Below are 21,178 nucleotides of genomic sequence, written 5' to 3'. Positions count from 1 at the left end.
TGCTGCCCCCTCTGGGAGGGCTGGCCGGAGTTCTGCGCACCTCAAAACCAAGTGCTCTATGGTCTCCGTTTCCGTTTTACAAGGAGAGCAAAAATATCCTCTTCTTCAAATTTGGACCTATACGTTTTAAGGCGAAAGCCTTTAATGCCTCATACTGTCGTTAGCAGACGCGTCGGCAGATTCGTCCGCCTTTCGGCGTCACTGCTTAAAAGGCTCAAGGTTCCAGCATGAATAAAGGCGCATCTAGTGAATACATGGGCTTCATAAATAAAATAAAAGGAGTAAATTAAACAAGAGCAAAATAAAGATAATAAATAAACAAAAAGAAAAACAAAATAAAAACAAGATGTGAAAATAAAATAAAAACAATAAACTTATGAAAAGGAGCAAAAAATAAATAAAAAAATATGAGAAATAAAAAGTAAATAAAAACAAACAGTGGCCAGAAAACGCTTTCGCCTTGCAGCACTTTAGAGAGCCAAAGTGCCCCCTGAATTTTTTGTTCTCAGGGTGCCTGTCCTAGCCTCAAAAAGCGGTGAACTGCCCCGCGAATAATCGCTCTTTTTTGATGTCCTGTTTTCGTGTCTTATATATGCCTAGCGCCGATTTTTCCTGCATTCTTTCTTTCCACATCTTTCTTTCCGTCTCCTTTACCTCCGCTTTCACGTTAGTATTTTGTTGCGTCTCATCCCTCACCCGTAAATACTTCGTTCTTAGCTTTCGGGTTCTATTTATACTTGTACACCTTTCTTGCCCACCTTGTTTCCTCCATTTGTGTTAGTCTCTGATCATATTTCAGTTTGCTGATTGCCTCCCGAACCTCGAACGACGCCCCCATATCTCCCTGGACTCCCTCATTCGGAGTGTTCCCATGGGCTCCCAAGGCTAGCCTTCCTACACTTCTTTGTCTGACCTCTAGACTTGACTGTACTTCTGATTTCACGCACAGGACTGCATTTCCAAATTATAGTGCCTAGAATATACTGGCACTATATCCAAATGTGAGGCCCGGTATGATTCCCTTCCATACCCCTCTAACCACCTCATACCTATTGTAGCTCCATAGTGCTCTATGTTTCATAATGTCCGAATTCCTTTTTCCTTTATCCTTCAGAATCCTCTCATGCTCTTCCAGATATTTTTTTCCTTTCACTTAGCCATACACCTAGATACTTATGAGTTCTCACATGGTCTGTCATAGTGTCCTGTATTTCTAGTGGGTCTCCCTTCTCACCATTATCCCTGACTTCTCTCTACTGAACTGGAGTCCTAGTTTGTTGCCCTCCTCACCACAGATTTACAATCTTTTTAATTTTCAGCGTTGGCGCTCGCGGAAACGCTCGTGGCGCGTTTTTTGAGATCGGAGGCGAAATGTTTTGACGACACCCTTCTCTGCAGCATTCTCCGTGCTCGGCTATCAGTGGTTCAACGGACGCGGGCGGTGTTGCCTGTCATGCGTTGCTGGACAAGTACACAGAACAGGGAGCAAGCATAGAGGCATCATGTTTGTTTTACCCAATCCTTCGTTTGTGCGTTTCTTCAGTTTGCATGAACAAATCATATTCATGCTTTCCTGTCTAGTGCACTGCAAGCAACAAATGCGCCAACTGTGCCACCCACGTTAAAGAACCCCAGGTGGTCGAAATTTCCGGAGCCCTCCACTAGCCTTAGTCGCTGGGACGTTAAACCCCATAAACCAACCAACACTTTCTACAGCGTTTCCGATTGGTGCCAAATCTTTTTTTTTGTTGTTTATGCATCAGATGACCGCATGTGTATGTCAGGCTGTCATCGTTATAAGTTTCTCTTGCAGTGGGGTCCTTCAAATGCCTCACCCTTACTGGAAGTGGGCATTTTTCCTAACTTTCTAGTTTCAGTTTAGTTTTTCATGCAGTGCAGAGAGCGAAATCCCCTGGAAGCACTGTGTGCTGTTTCCTCAGCCATCTTGATTCTGTCTTTATCTTGTTAACAACGGACAGTTGCGACTGGCGTGGTCAGATGTATTGCAATGGCTGGTGGCCCACCATTTGGTGCATATATCTGCACTGCTTCTGTTGGTGCAAGGCTGGTGCCATTGCAGTTTTTAAGAATGTTTAACATTTTAGACAGCTTATTTTTAGTCTTACCAAATTTGTTGCAGATTAGGCACTGTATGTTGCCTCAGCACTTCCTTTTACCATGATGCTGATGCTTCAAGAATAATGCTAGGCTCTAATGTCTATAGTTTCGCATGGAAAGATAGAAGTTGGGGAAATGCTGAATTGTAACTGTAAGTAGTATAATTTCTTGCCTTCAAAAGCAAAGCAACAGTTGTAGAATTTGAACTGGTTTATCATGGTTTCATCGAAATACAATTTATCATAAAATTACATTGTTAGATTCGGCACCCATAGTAATCAAAAGCAATGTACCCACAGATAAATCACTATTAGGCCGTATTTAGGTATACCACTATTCGAAGAAAAGTGTAGGGCAGGTAGTGACCACTGATCTGAATCACGAGAGGGAAATAATTAGAAGAATAAGCATGGGGTGGAGCGCACATGGTAGGTTCTCTCAGATCATGAATGGCAGTTTACCAATATCCCTCAAGACAAAAATATAAAATAGCTGTATCTTACCGGTACTCACCTATAGGGCAGAAACATGGATGCTAACCAAGAGGGTTCACCTTAAGTTGAGGACAACGCAGTGAGCTATGGAAAGGTAATTGATAGGTGTAACATTAAGAGATCGGAAGCGGCAGAGTGGGTGAGGGAACAAACGCGGGTAATGACATCCTAGTCAAAATCAAGAGGAAGAAGTGGGCTTGGACAGGGCATGTAATGCGAAGGCAAGACAACCGCTGGTCCTTAAGGGTAACGGAGTGGATTCCAAGAGAAGGCATGCGTAGCAAGGGGTGGCAGAAAGTTAGGTGGGTGGATGAGAACAAGAAGTTTGTGGGGACACGGTGGGCGCAGCTGACTAAGGACAGGATTAACTGGAGAGGCATGGGAGAGGCCTTTGTCCTGCAGTGGGCGTAGTCAGGCCGATGATGATGTCCTTTATGGACTGCCTTTGAGGTTAGGGATGCAAGTCCTGCCAAAATTTATAGTAGAGTCATGGATTGAAGCGCTTTGTGGGAGGAATGTCATAAAAACCATACTTGACACTCATTTCCTGCTGATGTTGAGGAAGAGCAAGAAGCATTCACTGCAATGAGTCGTCGTTTTCTGCGCACGTTGTTGTGAAGAATGGATAACCAACTACCCAAACCCACACTTTATTGGAAACAATTGAGCATTTCTTTTATTTTTTAATGCAAAATATACAAGAAGACACCAGTCAAAATAGTCAACGAAAATTCATGAAACAGGACTAGGAATAAAGGGCCAGCTAGAAAAGGGGAAAAAAAAAAAGAACATTTGATTTGTGGTTTGCTACCATTCTCAAGTGCAGAAAGCATCGTGAATGTTACTCAGGGACTAGCATGCTTTTCTGCCCTTTAATATAGCCAGAATGGCCCAGTTTCCGAGATGAAGTGGCGTGCAGGCATTCCAGATTTCTTTGCAGCTTCCACTCATTGAAATTTCAGCAATAAAAAAATGAATTTTGAAAGCAAAACTGCAAATTTTTCTGAGCTCAGCTGATCCTCCAACAACTGTACGACAGAGGAAAAGAGGTCTGTGGCATTTTTAATGAGTGCTGGCATGCTTTACTCTCTTTTCTTCTTTCCTAGTTTGAGGCAAGCAATTGTTCACACTTGCCAGGATATTATAAAATATGCACAAGGCTGTTTGGACCACTTGTTTTCACGTGTTTGCTGCCAACGGCGACCTTTGTCATGAGCTGTTTGAAAACCTCAACACTTGCACGCACAAGAATCACATGATGGAATGAGGCTTTCGTGCATAAATACGCAACCACATCGGTTCTTCACTATATCGTCTCTGAATGTACGCCAAAGGGGGCATTCCTTGAAATGCACATCTCTAAGCTGCCACCTAAGACATAGCTCTCACAAGTGATGGCAGCATGGTCTGAGTGAATGCTCTGAAGGCATTTGGGATATCATTCACCTGCTAAATTCTGATATGGTTGCATAAGGCATGCTAGCTGAGCAAGCTAGTTCAAAATGAAATGATAGAAAAACAGCCGATGTTTAAAAAATTAAAGCAGACTTAACACTTCGCAAAATAATAAGCCTTTAATATTTGGCACAGAGACAACTCACTGCGAAATGACAATGCACATAGCTTAACGCGATTTTTTATTAATTGCCACTGAGACATTAGATAACTAGTAAAACCTCCAAAGTAAGCAGCAGATATCAGTAATATTTCAACACGGCAAAGACTAGCCGAAAGTGAAATGATAGAAAAACCGCCGATATTCAAAAAATAACAACCAAACTAATACAGCTGTGGAATGAACTGCCTACTCATGTTGTACATAGTGTCTGCATGACAGCTTTTGAATAAAACCTTCACCAGTATTTTAATCAGAGCCAACCTGCCTTTTTGTACATACTATTTGTAATTCACATTTTTTTTCCCGTGTTATTAGCTACGTCGTAACAGTATTTGCACTTCAATGTTGTTTTTGCACTACTGACTCGAAATGTTCGTTGATATAATGATTCATATTTGACGTTTTGATATATATTAGTGCTTTGAATGAATTGTTTCTGTCCGCTTCCTGTCACGACCCTCAAATGAGGGTTAACAGTATGAATAAATAAATAATAAAAATGGCATGCACATAACTGCACAGTCAATTCTTATTACAGTCTGCCATATAACCTCTATATCTTTCCGGCTATTCCCCAATCAAGCCGGAGCTGCCTTAACCTTAAGGCCATACTTTGTCCGTACTGATAATTTAAAAGCTCGTTTTCCATGCAGAATTGAACAATGAAATCTCCGGAACAAAAAGATCACTCTCGTTGAAGTCATTCCCAAAAGAAATTTCCATTTATCTCATGTTACCCATACTAGATATTTGGCGTTCATTTCTCGTCCTCTGCCGTATTTCGTGTCATTCCGAGCTTAAGTGTTCCCTCCAATTTTTTTTTATCACAAATTCACCAGCACAAAACAAAGCTTACAAACGTAATACAACACTGATAGTGCTTAGCAAGCAGCACTAGTGACAGGCTGGTTAGCTAGCATAATTACAGCTGGTAGTAAGCAACAGGACAGCTAGCGAAACATGTTACCAATCGGTTTCAAGGAACACTACCATGCGTTTCATGTTCCAACTCCTTGTGGTGTTTCAAACTGTGCCTCTGACTGAATCTCTTTTGGCACAAATCACATTGGAAGGGCTTTTCACCCTTATGGGATCTAATATGATTCGCAAGATATGCACGTACTGTAAAGGCCATGGGGCACAGCTGGCACTGATACGGCTTTTCACCCGTGTGGGTACGGATGTGTTCCACCAGGCTGTTCCTCCTTGCAAAGCTTTTTCCACAGTGGTCGCAACGGTAAGGACGTTCCCCAGTGTGAGTGCGCTGGTGTGCCTCTAGATGGGCCTTTTGTGCAAAGCTGCTACCACATTGGTCACAATGGTAAGGACGCTCGTCATTGTGAGTGCACTGGTGTCGCATCAGGTTGCCTTTTTGCGTAAAGCTGCGATCGCAGTGGTCACACTGGTATGGGCGGTCGCCAGTATGAATTCGGAGATGCAAAACTAGCCAGCTCCTCCGCAGGAATCTCTTGTTGCAGTGGCTGCACTCGTGCAGCTTCTTTTCCACGTCTTTCTCCTTGCTGGCCTGAGTGGATCTCGTGGAAAGACTCGCAGAGCGACTCTGATGGCGTGAGTCTTGCCCGGGCGGTGCACCATGATTGGACAGTGTGCTGACCGAACCTGTGTTTTAAAGGCGGAGTGAATTAAATTAAAATGCAGGAACCAAGAACGCACAGTTCAATTGGAGCTAGTGATAAAAGATGAACGTGAAAGACACTCTCATCAACCGCTGTGGATGTTTATCGAGAGTTATATTCAGTAAATAGGCCTTGAGGAGAATTCAGGTCTAAAGCAAGATATAGTGATGCTACTGGCAAATAGCATTTTGACAGTAGCATCACTGAGTATTTTAAACTAAAATGCAGGAACCGACAATACAAAGCTCAACAGGAGCTAGTGATAAAAGACGAATGTGAAGACCCTCTCATCAACAGCTGTGGAGTTATATTCAGTAAATTGGCCTTAAAGAGAACTCAGGTCTAAAGCAAGATATAGTGATGCTACTGAAAAAGTGCTATTTGCCAGTAGCATCACTGTGGTTTAAAGTCAAAGCTCTTTAAGCTACACAAAATGCAGGAACCGACAATAGAAAGCTCACTTGGAACTAATGATAAAAGATGAACGTGAAAGACACACTCATCAACTGCTGTGGATGTTTATCGAGAGTTATATTCAGTAAATTGGCCTTGAGGAGAATTCAGGTCTAAAGGAAGATATAGTGATGCTACTGGCAAATAGCATTTTGACAGTAGCATCACTGAGTACTTTAAACTAAAATGCAGGAACCGACAATACAAAGCTCAACAGGAGCTAGTGATAAAAGACGAATGTGAAGACACTCTCATCAACAGCTGTGGAGTTATATTCAGTAAATTGGCCTTAAAGATAATTCAGGTCTGAAGCAACACATAGTGATGCTACTGGCAAATAGCAATTTGCCAGTAGCATCACTCTGTTTTAAAGGCGGAGTGTATTAAATTAAAATGCAGGAAACAACAATGTACAGTTCAGTTGGAGCTAGTGATAAAACGCGAATGTGGAAAATGCTTTCGTCAACAGCCGTGGACGTTTATGGAAAGTAATATTCAGTAAATTGGCCTTAAAGAGAACTCAGGTCTGAAGCAAGATATAGTGATGCTACTGGCAGAACAGCACTTTGCCAGTAGCATCACTGTGTTTTAAAGGTAGAGTACTTTAGGTTAAAATGCAGGAACCAACAATGTACAATTCAGTTGGAGCTAGTGATAAAAGATCGATGTGGAAGACGCTTTCGTCAACAGCTGTGGACGTTTATTGAAAGTTATATTCAGTAAATTGGCCTTAAAGAGAACTCAGGTCTGAAGCAAGATATAGTGATGCTACTGGCAAAACAGCACTTTGCCAGTAGCATCACTGTGTTTTAAAGGTAGAGTACTTTAGGTTAAAATGCAGGAACCAACAATGTACAGTTCAGTTGGAGCTAGTGATAAAAGATCGATGTGGAAGACGCTTTCGTCAACAGCTGTGGACGTTTATTGAAAGTTATATTCAGTAAATTGGCCTTAAAGAGAACTCAGGTCTGAAGCAAGATATAGTGATGCTACTGGCAAAACAGCACTTTGCCAGTAGCATCACTGTGTTTTAAAGGTAGAGTACTTTAGGTTAAAATGCAGGAACCAACAATGTACAGTTCATTTGGAGCTATAGTCGGATACAACTTAAGCCTGCAGTGAAGCTCCTCCCACATTCAGCCTCCGCGCACAGAATTCCTCCACGACAAAAAAGTAGTCCGCTGGTTAAGCGTTTCTTGTCACGTAAATAAAAAGCTTACCACTAGAAAAAGATTACGAGCTCTATAATTTTGACACCTAGATTGTTTAATATAGTCAAACATTAAAAAGCTCATTTCGCTTACTGTTGCGATTGGCCAGCAGAGTAATACAGAACGCCCCGGACCGCGGCCCAGTGTTAGCTGCTGCTATTTTTTTAAGTTGTATCCTACTATAGTGATAAAAGATCAATGTGGAAGACTCTTTCGTCAACAGCTGTGGACGTTTATTGAAAGTTATATTCAGTAAATTGGCCTTAAAGAGAACTCAGGTCTGAAGCAAGATATAGTGATGCTACTAGCAAATAGCAGTTTGCCAGTAGCATCACTGTGTTTTAAAGGTAGAGTACTTTAGGTTAAAATGCAGGAACCAACAATGTACAGTTCAGTTGGAGCTGGTGATAAAAGATCAATGTGGAAGACGCTTTCGTCAACAGCCGTGGACGTTTATTGAAAGTTATATTCAGTAAATTGGCCTTAAAGAGAACTCAGGTCTGAAGCAAGATAGAGTGATGCTACTGGCAAACAGCACTTCGGAGATAATATTTGCCATATTAATGCAATAAACCACGATTATGTAACAAGAAACCGAAGATAGTGGAGAACAAAGTATGGACCAGTTGGTGTTGAATGACCCTTATAAGTGGATTTAAATGCTTATTTACATGTTGCAACGGTGGTGCCCAATTCTAGAACAATGTGGAGCAGTTTGGTGCAATGTCTGCTTTGGCGCATTTGGCACAAGGGTGACATCACTGAAGATACCACTACTGCGAATTCTGCATGCTGTTGAAAAAGCACTTAAGCCTGCAGAGAAATGTCGACTACCATCAAAAATAGGGCAGCCTGTGTAACCCAGCCAAAGTCACTGCCTTCGACCCCACTTTCATGACAGACACTGCCCTCAGTTCTCCCATGCAGGCTTAAAGGAGCATAGACGCCTAAGTTTTGGGTGCGTGTTTTCTTCTTTGTAATGAGGCGTAAGCCATTGTTATACACGGTTACTGCGGGGTATCCTCCTACGACTGCTAAATAATTTATAATTGAGTTTTCATGTCATGCTGTTTCAGTTTTGGCTATGGCTGTGATGTCAAAGAGAGGTTATAGGTCACGTGAGGCATGAAGAACTGCAGTATAATCGGTGCTTCTACATTAATGGTCATTCCGGCTCTTGAGGAAAGCTGCGTCAGCACTGTACTGAATTAAAAAAACGCAGCAGTGATTATGTCGCAGTTTTTCCATGCGTCACAAGACCTATAACCTCTCTTTGATGTCACACCCATCGTTGAGCTGTTGAAACCGAAACAGCGTGACAGAAAAATTCGATTATAAATTATTTAGCAGTTGTAGGCGAATACCACATGGTGATTCATGCATAGTAGAGAATTCCGCATCACTATAGATAAGAAAACATCACACCAAAATTAGGTGTCTATACTCCTTTAATACCTAATGAGCGCCAGTCGGCGGAGTTTAGCAACAGAGCGCACTGCCATTTACAGCACTTTTCCTGCGAAAACTACAACTTCTGTTACTTTCATCCTGCTCATTCAATGACAACCTTCAGAAAAGCACTCCTGGGAAAAAAACTGCAGAACCTAACCTGTTGAATTCTGTCCAAGAGGTACACAGGGCTTGCAGTCCCCGATGCTCAAGCCTGCATTTGAAAGCCAGAATACACCACTAAGACACCAGACTCAACTGCTAGAAACACAATTGGTCTTGCATGCATGAAGAAGTGAATGTAGAATACAATCTCATGCAACAGATGTGCCAGTTTGTGTAAAGTAGATTCACTAAGATGAACTTAAGGGAAATCAGCTAGAAAGAAAAAATTTGACTTTTAATTGCTAACTGTATTAAGATGGGGACTGTCCTTAAGCTCTCAAAAAAACTAACGAATACCTGCAGAAACTGGAAAGCTATCGCAACCAATCAACGCCTGACCATGGCATATGCACAATTACTGGCTTCATAAAAAAGAGTATAAGTCTATACAAGCATAAGAACTAATGAGTGTTAAGGTGACTGGCACTTCTAACGCCAAAGATGGCAGTGAAGGTGACCATCTCTTGGAACACACTGATGAAGTGAAGTCATCATACATCAACAGAATCAAAAGCTGTGAATGATAATCAATAAAAGTAATTGTAATGTGTCACCAGCTGTTCCATTATTCTGTGCAGAATTTGCAGCAACGCTGCATTGTTTTTCCGCACATTTTACGACGCATACGCTTCGAACTCATGCAACCACACTCGTAGAAAACTCGAAAAAAGAGCAGGTCTTAGACAACTAAATCTGGTAAATCCGACACTGCCTTGTACAACAGAGTTTACCACCAATAGCACACAGAGCTCTAGAGAAACAGTGGACAAGCATTTTTTTTTTTCAAAGAAGCTTCACACTAAAATAAAAAACTGCCTTGCTGAAAGATAAATCAGAGTACACACCATGGCACACACAATTATCATGAGTACATAAAATTAAGACATGGTGATATACATGGTCAATTCCCAATGGCACTGAAACTCCCTTGAACGTCTTACGGATACTTGGGATGTCCTGCGGACGTCCAGTGGCATTTCAGTGTTCATTGGGTTACGGATATGGAAAAGATGTTTTCATATTGTGAAAGGAACAAAAAAAAAATTACAAGAGAGTACTTCAACACCTCGTACAATAAAATTTGACCAGCTATAAAGAAGCCGCACAAAGTAATCAAAGACGTCAGGGTACAGGCTAAATGCACACAGCAACAAACACTGTTTTGACAGTGTCAGTAAATGCTATGCTAATGAAAGGTAGGTCACTTGTGACCAACCAAAAGAAATCAGCAACACCAAAAAAATGCTCATAAACTAGTCAACAGCAGCAAAAATACTACAACACAAAATTCATCACACAGTACTGACAGCACTAGATTTGTGGCGCTGCAGTGTTCAGAAAGCCCTAACCATTAAACAAAGCAAGTTATAAAAAAAAGCTGAGTGCCAAGGTGGTGAAGCCCCAATGAATGATTTAAGCAAGCATCAGAATCACAATAAAGAAGGATGCATCAAACACAAAGGCACACAAACGAACATAGAGGCACATTCCAATGAATATAGTTTTCTTCTACGGAGGTTTCTGCTTTTTAATTTACACACTTGTACTTAATGAACACAAAATGTCCAGCACACTTGCACTTTTATGCTCTCTCACATGATACCACACATGAAAACGTTCAAAAGAAACACCACATCTGTTTCACAGATCTGGCAGTGATCTTTGAACAGGACGAGGTCTGATTCATCCCATTTTGCACTGAACATTGGGCGCATTTCTTATCCCCGCTATTCTTCTTTTTAATTGACAATGATGTTTTTCACAACAACAGTCCTTTGTCTTTAAGGATGAGAGCAAGCAGTCTATATTTTTTTAATTCCTCCAAGTCACAAAGCGCACAGCACAGGAGAACACAGGTGGGAGGTTGCCATTTGATCGAAGTGAGAAGTTTGTTGTGCTCCATGTCTGCCACAACTCAAACATTAGGTAATCTCGTTCAGTGCTTAATCTCAACCCTTCAAGAGACAGCCCTTTTACCAGAGTAACACATATAGTTTGAGCTCTGCAGCTCTCGATCCAAAAAGCAAAAAGAATCCGGTTCCTCCCAAGTACTATCAGTGACAGCCGAAGATACTGCTTCGCTGCCACCCTTTATTCCCTACCACCTCCCCTTTTCTGACCTCTCCCAGCATCTAATCAGACTGCCAGTTGTCATCTCCAAGGAAAAAACACATCCAGTGTTTTTAAAATGGGTTCAATAAACAAAATTTCGTTTTTATAACCGTGCCCCCTTTCCTTATTAGTAAATCCCTGCAATTTAAGGAGTTCCAGCAAAACAATTTCCACCCCAATTTGTGCACGAAGCAGTGAAGCCAGGGCAGGTTGGTGGATGTGGTATCGGAGCTTTCTTCCTCTGTCAACTTGTACAGCTTGGCTTATGAATACTGGCCTGCAAAATGACGCAGAGCAAAGAAGCATCACTACAAGAAAACAAAATGTTGGCAGAGACACTTACGACTGCTTACTCATTCCCTGCTGGCATTGGGGAAGGGCGAGAAGAATTCACTGCAACGAATTGTCGTTTTCTGTGCACATTGTTGTCAAGAATGGATTACCAACTGGCCCAAACCCACACCTTATTTGAAACAACTGAGCATTTGTTTTATTTTTTAATGCGAAATATACAAGAAGAGAATAGTTAGTCAATGAAAATTCATGAAACAGGACTAGGAATAAAGGGCTGGCTGGAGTTAAAGACGATGCACCAAGCTATGGAAAGAAAAATGTTAGGTGTAACGTTGAGATCGGAAGTGGGCGGAGTGGGTTGGACAACAAACGCTGGTTAATGACAGCCTAGTCGAAATCAAGAGGAAGAAATGGGCTAGGGTAGGGCATGTAATGTGAAGGCAAGACAACCGCTGGTCCTTAAGGTTAGCGGAGTGGATTCCAAGAGAAGGCAAGCGCAGCAGGGGGCGGCAGAAAGTTGGGTGGGCGGATGAGATTAAGAAGTTTGCGGGGACAAGGTGGCCGCAGCTGGCAAAGGACAGGGTTAATTAGAGAGACATGGGAGAGGCCTTTGCCCTGCAGTGGGTGTAGTCATGCTGATGATGATGTCCTTTATGGATTGCCTTTGAGGTTAGGGATGCAAGCCGTGCCAAAATTTATAGTAGAGTCATGAATTAAAGCACTTTGTGGGAGGAATGTCATGAAAACCATACTTGACACTCATTCCCTGCTGATGTTGAGGAAGAGCGAGAAGCATTCACTGCAATGAGTCGTCGTTTTCAGAGCACGTTGTTGTCAAAAATGGATTACTAACTATCCCAAACCCACACTTTATTGAAAACAACTGAGCATTTGTTTTGTTTTTTAATGCAAAATATACAAGAAGACATCAATTAGTCAATGAAGATTCATGAAACAGGACTAGGAATAAAGGGCTGGCTAGAAAGGGTTTGAAAAAAACAACATTTGATTAATGTTTTGCTACCACTCTCAAGTAGAGGAAGCATCGTGAATGTTACTTTTCTGCCCTTTAGTACAGCTAGAATGGCCCAGTTTTCAAAATGAAATGGCGTGCGAGCATTCAAGATTTCTTTGCAGCTTCCACTCTTCAAACTTCTGCAAGAAAAAAATAATTTTGAAAGCAAAACTGCAAATTTTCCTGAGCTCAACTGATTCTCCAACCTCTGTACAAGAAAAGAAAAACGGTCTGTGATATGTTTTAATGAGCGCTGGCATGCTTTACTCTCTTCTTTCCTAGTTGTTCACACTTGCCTGATTATTATAAAATATGCGCAAGGCTGTTTGGACTGTCGTGTGTTTGCTATCAACAACCCTTGTCATGAGCTGTTTGAAAACTCTGACACTTGGAAGCACAAGAATCAGACGATGGAATGAGGCTTTCGTGCATAAATATCGGTTCTCCACTGTGTCGTCTCTGAGTGTACGACAAAGGGGGCCTTCCTATAAATGCACATCTCTAAGCTGCCACCTAAGACATAACAAGTGATGGCAGCACGGTCTGAGTGAATGTTCTGAGGGCATTTGGGATATCATTCACATGCTAAATTCTGATATGGTTGCATGAGGCAGGCTAGCTGAGGAAGCTACCTCAAAATGAAATGATAGAAAAACAGCCGGTATTTAGAAAATTAAAGCAGACTTAAGATGGTGTGTTAACACTTCAGAAAATAATAAGCCATTATTATTTGGCACAGAGACAATTCACTGAGAAATGGCAATGCACATAGTTTAACGCGATTTTTTATTAATTACCATTGAGACATTAGATAACTAGTAAAACCTCCAAAGTAAGCAGCAAGTATCAGTAATATTTCAACACAACAAATACTCTAGCCAAAAATGCAATGGCATAAAAACAGCTGATATTCAGAAAATGAAAATCGAACTAAAAAATGGTATGCATATAATTGCATAGTCAATTCTTCCTCTTGTCTGTCACACAACCTCTATATAAATAAATAAATAAAATAACTAAATAACCTCTATTTTTCTGGCTAGTCCCCAATCAATCTGGAGCTGCCATAACCTTAATGACGTACTTTGTCCGTACTGATAATTTAAAAGCTTTTTTTTCCATGCAGAACTGAATAATGAAATCCCTGGAATAAAAAGATCACTCTCATTAAGTCATTTCCCAAAAGAAATTTCCATTTATCTCATTTTACTCCAACATAGATATTTGGTGCTTATTTCTTGTCCTGTGCCGTATTTCGTGCCAATTCCATTTTTATTCAATTTTCTTCATGACAAGTTCATGAGCATAAAAGAAAGCTTACAAACGTAACACACCACTAATACTGCTTAGCAAGCAGCACTTGTGACAGGCTGGTTAGCTAGCATAATTCCAGCTGGTAGTAAGCAGCAGGACAGCTAGCTAAACATGTTACCAATCGATTTCAAGGAACACTACCATCCGTTTCATGTTTCAACCCCTTGTGGTGTTTCAAACTGTGCCTCTGACTGAATCTCTTTTGGCACAAGTCACATTGGAAGGGCTTTTCACCCTTATGGGATCTAATATGCTTCGCAAGATCTGAATGTCCTACAAAGGCCATGGGGCACAGCTGGCACTGATACGGCTTTTCACCCGTGTGGGTACGGATGTGTACCACCATGTTACTCTTCTCTGCAAAGCTGCTACCACATTGGTCGCAACGGTAAGGACGTTCCCCAGTGTGAGTGCGCTGGTGTCGCATCAGGTTTCCCTTTTGCGTAAAGCTGCGATCACAGTGGTCACACGGGTATGGGCGGTCGCCAGTGTGAATTCGGAGATGCCCCACTAGCCAGCTCCTCCGCACGAATCTCTTGTTGCAGTGGCTGCACTCGTGCAGCTTCTTGTCTGCAGGTTTATCCTTGCTGGCCTGAGTGGATCTCGTGGAAAGACTCGCAGAGCGACTTTGATGGCGTGAGTCTTGCCCGGGCGGTGCACCATGATCGGGCAGTGTGCTGACCGAACCTGCGTTTTAAAGGCGGAGTGTATTAAATTAAAATGCAGGAACCAACAACGCACAGTTCAGTTGGAGCTAGTGATAAAAGATGAATGTGAAGCACACTCTCATCAACAGCTGTGGAGTTATATTCAGTAAATTGGCCTTTAAGAGAATTCAGGTCTGAAGCAAGATATAGTGATGCTACTGGCATATAGCAATTTGCCAGTAGCATCACTCTGTTTTAAAGGTGGAGTGTATTAAATTAAAATGCAGGAACCAACGATGTACAGTTCAGTTGGAGCTAGTGATAAAAGATGAATATGGAAGACGCTTTCGTCAACAGCCGTGGACGTTTATTGAAAGTTATATGCAGTAAATTGGCCTTAAAGAGAACTCAGGTCTGAAGCAAGGTATAGTGATGCTACGGGCAAACAGCACTTCGGAAATAACATTTGCTACATTAACGCAATATGCCATGACTTTTTAAAAGAAACCGAAGATAGTCGAGTGCAAAGGCTGGACCAGTTGGCGTAGAATGACACTTATAAGTGGATTTATACGTTCATTTCCACGTTGATACTGCGCTGCCCGATTCTAGAACAATATGGAGCAGTTTGGCGCATTTGGCACAAGGCTGACATCACTAAAGATACCACTACTGCGAATTCTGCATGGTGTTGAAAAAGCATTTAAGCCTGTAGAGAAATGCCATGACTACCAAAAAAATAGGGCAGCCTCCGTAACCCAGCCAAAGTCACTGCCTTCAACCCATGTTTCATGACAGACACTGCCCTCAGTTTGAGTTGAGTTGTGTGATGCTCCCATGCGGGCTTGAAGGAGTAAGGACGCCTAACTTTTGGGTACGTGTTCTCTTCCGTGTAATGAGGCGTAAGGCATTATTATACATGGATTACCACGTGTTATCCTCCTACGACCGCTAAATAATTTATAATTGAGTTTTCCTGTCATGCTGTTTCAGTTCCGGCGATGGCTGTGATGTCAAAGAGAGGTTATAGGTGACGTGAGGCATGAAAAACTGCAGTATAATCGGTGCTTCTACATAAATTGTCATTCCAGCTCTTGAGGAAGGCTGCTTCAGCACTGTACTGAATTAAAACAACGAAGCAGTGATTATATCGCAGTTTCTCCATGCCTCACGTCACCTATAACCTCTCTTTGATGCCACAGCCATCGTTCTGCTGTTGAAACCGAAACAGCATGACAGAAAAATTCGATGATAAATTATTTAGCGGTCGTACATGAATGCCACATGGTGATTCATGCATAGTAGAGAATTCCGCATCACTATAGATAAGAAAACATCACACCAAAATTAGGTGTCTATACTCCTTTAATACCTAATGAGCGCCAGTCGGCGGAGCTTAGCAACAGAGCACACTGCCATTTACAGCGCTTTTCCTGCGAAAACTACAACTTCTGTTACTTCCATCCTGCTCATTGAATGACAACCTTCAGAAAAGCACTCCTGGGAAAAAAACTGCAGAACCTAACCTGTTGAATTCTGTCCAAGAGGTACACAGGGCTTGCAGTCCCCGATGCTCAAGCCTGCATTTGAAAGCCAGATTACACCACTAAGACACCAGACTCCACTGCCAGAGCACAAGTGGTGTTATATGAATGAAGAAGTGAATGTGGAATACAATCTCATGCAACAAATGCGCCAGTTTGCGTAAAGTAGATTCACTAAGATGAACTTAAGGACAAGTCAGCTAGAAAGCAAAAATTTGACTTTTAATTGCTAACTGCATTCAGATGAGGACTATGCTTAAGCTCTCAAAAAAACTAACGATTACCTGCAGAAACTGGAAAGCAATCACAACCAATCAACACCTCACCATGGCATATGCACAATTGCTGGCTTCATAAAAAGGAGTATAAGTCTGTACAAGCATAACAACTAATGAGTGTTAAGGTGACTGGCACTTCTAGCACCAAAGATGGCAGTTAAGGTGACCATCTCTTGGTACACACTGATGAAGTGAAGTCATCATATAGCAACAGAATCAAAAGCTGTGAATGATAATCAATAAAAGTATTTGCAATGTGTCACCAGCTGTTCCATTATTCTGTGCAGAATTTGCAGCACTGCTGCATCGTTTTTACACACATTTTACGACGCATACACATCCGACTCATGCAAGGCCCACACTCGGACAAAATTCGAAAAAAGTGCAGGTCTTAAATAAGGAAATCTGGTAAACCCGACACTGCCTTGTACAACAGAGATTACGATCAATAGCGCACAGAGCTATAAAGAAACGGTGGGTAAGCATTTTTTTTTTCAAAGCAGCGTCACATTAAAACAAAAAACTGCCCAGCTGAAAGATAATTCAGAGTTCACACTATAATCCCAGCTCGAAATTAAAACATGGTGATATACATGAATTCCCAATGGACACTGAAACTCCCTTGAATGTCCTGGGGATTTTTGGGACGTCCTGTGGACGTCCAGAGGCGTTTCAGTGCCCATTGGGTTATGGATCTGGAAAAGAATTTTCAGTATAGTGAAAGAACCAAAAAAAATGGCCAGAGAGTACTGCAACACCTCGTATAATAAAATGTGACCTGCTAAAGAAGCCTCGAAAAGTAATCAAAGATTTCAGGGTACAGGCTAAATACACACAGCAACAAATACCGTTTTGACAGTGTCAGTAAATGCTATACGCATGAAAGGTAGGTCACTTGTTACCAACCACAAGATCAGAGTGTACTCTTCAGTAACACCAAAGAAATGCTCATAAACCAGTCAACAGAGGCAAAAACACTACAAAACAAAATTACACAAAGCAAGTTATAAAAAAAAGCTGAGTGCCAAGGTGATGGAGCCTCAATGAATGATTTAAGCAAGCATCAGCATGAGAATCGCAATAAAGAAGGATGCGTCAAACACAGAGGCACATAAACGAACCCACAAGCACATTCCAATGCATAGTTTTCTTATTTGGAGGTTCTGCTTTTTAATTTACACACTTGTACTAAATGATCACAAAATGTCCAGCACATTTGCACCTTTATGCCCTCTCACATGATATCACACATGAAAACGTTCATAATAAATATTACTTCTGTTCCAAGATCCAGTTATGATCTTTGAACGGGACGAGATTTGATTCATTCCATATTGCACTAAACACTGGGCACGTTTCTTATCCCCGCTAATCTTCTTTTTAATTGACAATGATGTTTTTGACAACAGCAGTCCTTTGTCTTTAAGGATGAGAACCAGCAGTCCATTTTTTTCAATTCCTCCAAGTCACAAAGTGCAGAGCACAAGAGGACACAGGTGGGAGGTTGCCATTTGATCGATGCGTGAAGTTTGTTGTGCTCCATGTGTGCCACAACTCCAACGTTACGTAATCTCGTTCAGTGCTTAATTTCAACTCTTCAAGAGGCAGCCGTTTTACCAGAGTAACACACATAGTTTGAGCTCTGTAGCTCTCGAGCCAAAAAGCAAAAAGAAGCTGGTACCTCCCAAGTACTATCAGTGACAGCCGAAGATGCTGCTTCGCTGCCACCCTTTATTCCCTACCACCTCCCCTTTTCTGACCTCTCCCTGCCTCCAATAGGACTGTTGATTGTCATGACCAAGGAAGGAACCTATCCAGTGTTACTAAAATGGATTCAATGAACAAAATTTCGTTTTTGTTATAAGGGAGTAATTACTCATTGACATCCACCCAAGCGCAGCCATACAGCTACAAAGAAAAGCTATAAAGCTTTCTAAGAAACTTCATTGTTAAAGAAAAATTCGTCCTAGTCCAGGGTACCGCCGTAGCCGTTTGTAGCCGTATGGCTGCACTTGGTGGATGTCAATGAGTAATTACTCCCTTATTACAAATCTACTCCACCTTAGGGGATTCCCCTATATATTTGACCAAAATTTCGTTTTTATGATGGTGCTGCTTCCCTCATTAGTAAATCCCTTTAATTTCAGCAACTCCATCAAAACAATTTCCACCCCAATTTGTGCATGAAGCATTAAAGTCAGGGAAGGTTGGTAGGTGTGGTATCGGAGGTTTCTTCCTGTCAACTTGTACATCTTGGCTTATGAATACTGACCTGCAAAATGTCGGAGAGCAAAGAAGCATCACTACAAGAAAAAAATATTGGCAGAGACACTTACAACTGCTTACTAGTGAGAATGCGTAAGCCCGCCCGCTCACTTTGTAAACACAGTCGATATACGCTGCCGCGTGATGCAACCTGATGCCGCACTTTTGGCAATTGTACCTCTGCATGGCTCTAGGTGGCAGCTGCCACACCCCTTTTAATTTGCGCACTGATCTGCCCTAAAAGTATGACTTGATTGCTAATGGGTTGACACCCATATATGCAGAAATGGTCGTTCTTTGCTTTACATTCACAGATCCCAGGAAGTCCTTACACCCCTCTTAGTGCAGTGGTGCAGCGGTTAAGTGATGCACCACTGCCCTGGAATGGCAGGTGCTCCCAGCGATAGAACTGTGCGATCGAGGGCGTTCTTCCCTAGCAACCTCGCACGACTAACTATTAATTCAACCGCCACGTGCCAGGTTGCATTCGGATGTGCCAACTGTGCATGAGGACGCCATCCTTTAAGGGTACCACTGAGTATTATCACGTGCGTGCGGATTTTCGCTTAATGGGGCAAGTAAGGCTTACGCCTTAAACGCCCAATTCCACATGCAACGAGGCTTGTGTGCCTTTGTATAAATGACAGTGCACAAAGCAGAGGTGACAAAGCACGAAAAGCACATCTGACTACGCATCGTAATGCCTTCTTTTGCAGACCCAAAACTTAAAAGAATGTGGGCTGAAAAAGAGAAGTGCGACCAACATTGTGCTACTAAATATCAGGACACGTTTTAGAAAAGAATGTTTCCTACTGGCAGAAATGCAATGTCACTTGTGTATCTATTACATTGCTCTCAATTTCAGCTTGGCTAGGCTAGCTAGTTCTCTTGGCACAACCAGATGGGTTCTCATGCATCCAGCTTTGCATACGCAAATCACTGAACATGCTGTTTTAAAAGATATATGCATGAAGGTGACAGTCTCAACAGGCTGCAACAGTATGTTGCCTTCGAAGATTTTCCCTCAGGCAAGCTGTACTCTTTGTCCTCATAATACTGGTACTCAGAACTGCGAACTGAAACAAAGCATAGTATTTCATCACACTGACGAATATTTCTTTGCACACTTTCGGATTTCCAAGCCGGAGCTCATGCTACGTCGGAAGTGCCAGGCTCGCAGTCCGAGTAGGATCCCCGTGGATCCACTCACACTCACTGCTTTCATATTCATCTAAAAGTTTAGGGTATTTGCAGTCTGATCCCCCTCACTGCCAGGAAGCAGCGCATGGCTTTTAGCACCCTCGAAACGTCAGTCTTCCCGCGACGCCAAAGTCTTTTTCAAAAGAAGCGGCGAGATGAAAAATTTTTTCCTACAACATATTTTCAAAACTGGTGAGCAGATGTCATTTGGCATGAAAGCTACTGTCCAAACATTAGCCGTTAAGCATACAGTGCCATTTGTTGATGCATACATAAAGCAATTATTTTCAGGCGAGGACAGTCAATTCCCTTCCTTGGAAGTGAATCGCTTAAGGTAACGGAGTAGCAGCATAGCAGGGGGCCAGATGAGATTAGGAAGTTTACGGGCATAAGGTGGCTGCAGCTGAGACAAGGCAGGGTTAACTGAAGGTATACAGGAGGGGCCTTGCTGTACACTGGTCGTAGTTAGACTGATGATAATGATTAATGCAGCAGACAATTGCGTGTTTGAAAAGGCATGTGGCCGCACTCATGGTTTTATACGTGTCCACACACCAGACAATACTACTAATGTGTATGTAAATTTATAGGCCTTGAAGAGGGAGGCAATCAGAAAGTAAAGGTTGGAAGCAGTTTGAAGGGTTCATTCTTGGCAGCTTGTTGTACCTGGCTTACACCAACCTGCAAAATCAAGTAAAGCAAGACAATAAGCACTTAAAACACTCAAATTCTCCTTAAGGAGGTGCCTATATGCTCTTTAGATTCAACAGTCATAATCTGGCAGCCCAGTGCTGACTTCAAGGGCAGATTAGTACCTCAAGAGGCTTGGGTAGGAACAGATATGCTTGCGGAGAGATAGTGCTAAGTAATATACATAAATGCATAGGCACCAGATAGGGATGATTCTGTTTCTGAAGTGGGAACATATTTTATCATAGTATAAAATGGTTTTATTTCCATGCATGAAAGTCTGTTTTAGTGCCTCTATAAAATCCTTTAAGGCAGCCCAGTGGATCAAGAATGGCATGATACATGCCACAACGGTTGCCTTTTGATTTCTTCATAGTAAAGGTGTTCCTGGTGGTAGCGAACACCATGACGAGCTCACTACATCACTCTACATGAGAATAAGATCGGAAGATAATGTATATAGACAAAAAAATAACTCTCAGGCGAGCCTCGGCAGATCGTTCAAATACATTCATATTTTCTGTTGCTGCTGATACATGTGGAATTGGTCATCCTTTACTTCACATTCATAGATCGCTGGGAGTCCTCATTCCACTCCTGGCACAGTGGAGCAGCAGTTAAGTAGTGCGCCGCTACAACGACAGGTGGCTGTTCCAAGCTTAGCCACCGGTGGG

At 42.0% G+C, this 21,178-nt stretch overlaps 1 protein-coding gene and 1 long non-coding RNA gene across 2 annotated transcripts; both read right to left on the bottom strand.

The window, feature by feature from the left end:
• Window positions 1–4,171: 4,171 nt before the first annotated feature.
• Window positions 4,172–9,247, bottom strand: LOC149329237 (uncharacterized). The gene is made up of 2 exons (XR_016285555.1): window positions 9,141–9,247; window positions 4,172–5,850 (listed from the first exon to the last, which is right to left on the bottom strand). It is a non-coding gene; the product is annotated as an uncharacterized LOC149329237 (long non-coding RNA).
• Window positions 9,248–10,529: 1,282 nt separating this feature from the next.
• On the bottom strand, window positions 10,530–18,800 carry LOC149329236 (uncharacterized). Its single transcript, XM_089559210.1, has 3 exons — window positions 18,686–18,800; window positions 16,054–16,107; window positions 10,530–14,567 (listed from the first exon to the last, which is right to left on the bottom strand). The coding sequence occupies exons 1-3, from the start codon at window positions 18,798–18,800 to the stop codon at window positions 14,008–14,010; spliced, it is 729 nt and encodes a 242-aa protein (XP_089415336.1). The 3' UTR covers window positions 10,530–14,007.
• Window positions 18,801–21,178: the final 2,378 nt, after the last annotated feature.

Source organism: Amblyomma mixtum, chromosome 9 (assembly GCF_055824585.1).
Source record: "Amblyomma mixtum isolate Tamu chromosome 9, ASM5582458v1, whole genome shotgun sequence".
NCBI lineage: Eukaryota > Metazoa > Arthropoda > Arachnida > Ixodida > Ixodidae > Amblyomma > Amblyomma mixtum.
The sequence above is the reverse complement of the archived record's forward strand: the minus strand, read 5'-3'. Positions and strand labels throughout refer to the sequence as shown.

Coding starts and splice junctions, on each gene's coding strand:
- LOC149329236 (XM_089559210.1), bottom strand. CDS start 18,800: ATGCAGAGGTACAATTGCCAAAAGTGCGGCATCAGGTTGCATCACGCG. Junction 16,108..18,685: donor ATTCTCACTAGTAAGCAGTT/GTAAGTGTCTCT, acceptor TTTCAAATGCAG/GCTTGAGCATCGGGGACTGC. Junction 14,568..16,053: donor TCTTGGACAGAATTCAACAG/GTTAGGTTCTGC, acceptor TTTAAAACGCAG/GTTCGGTCAGCACACTGCCC.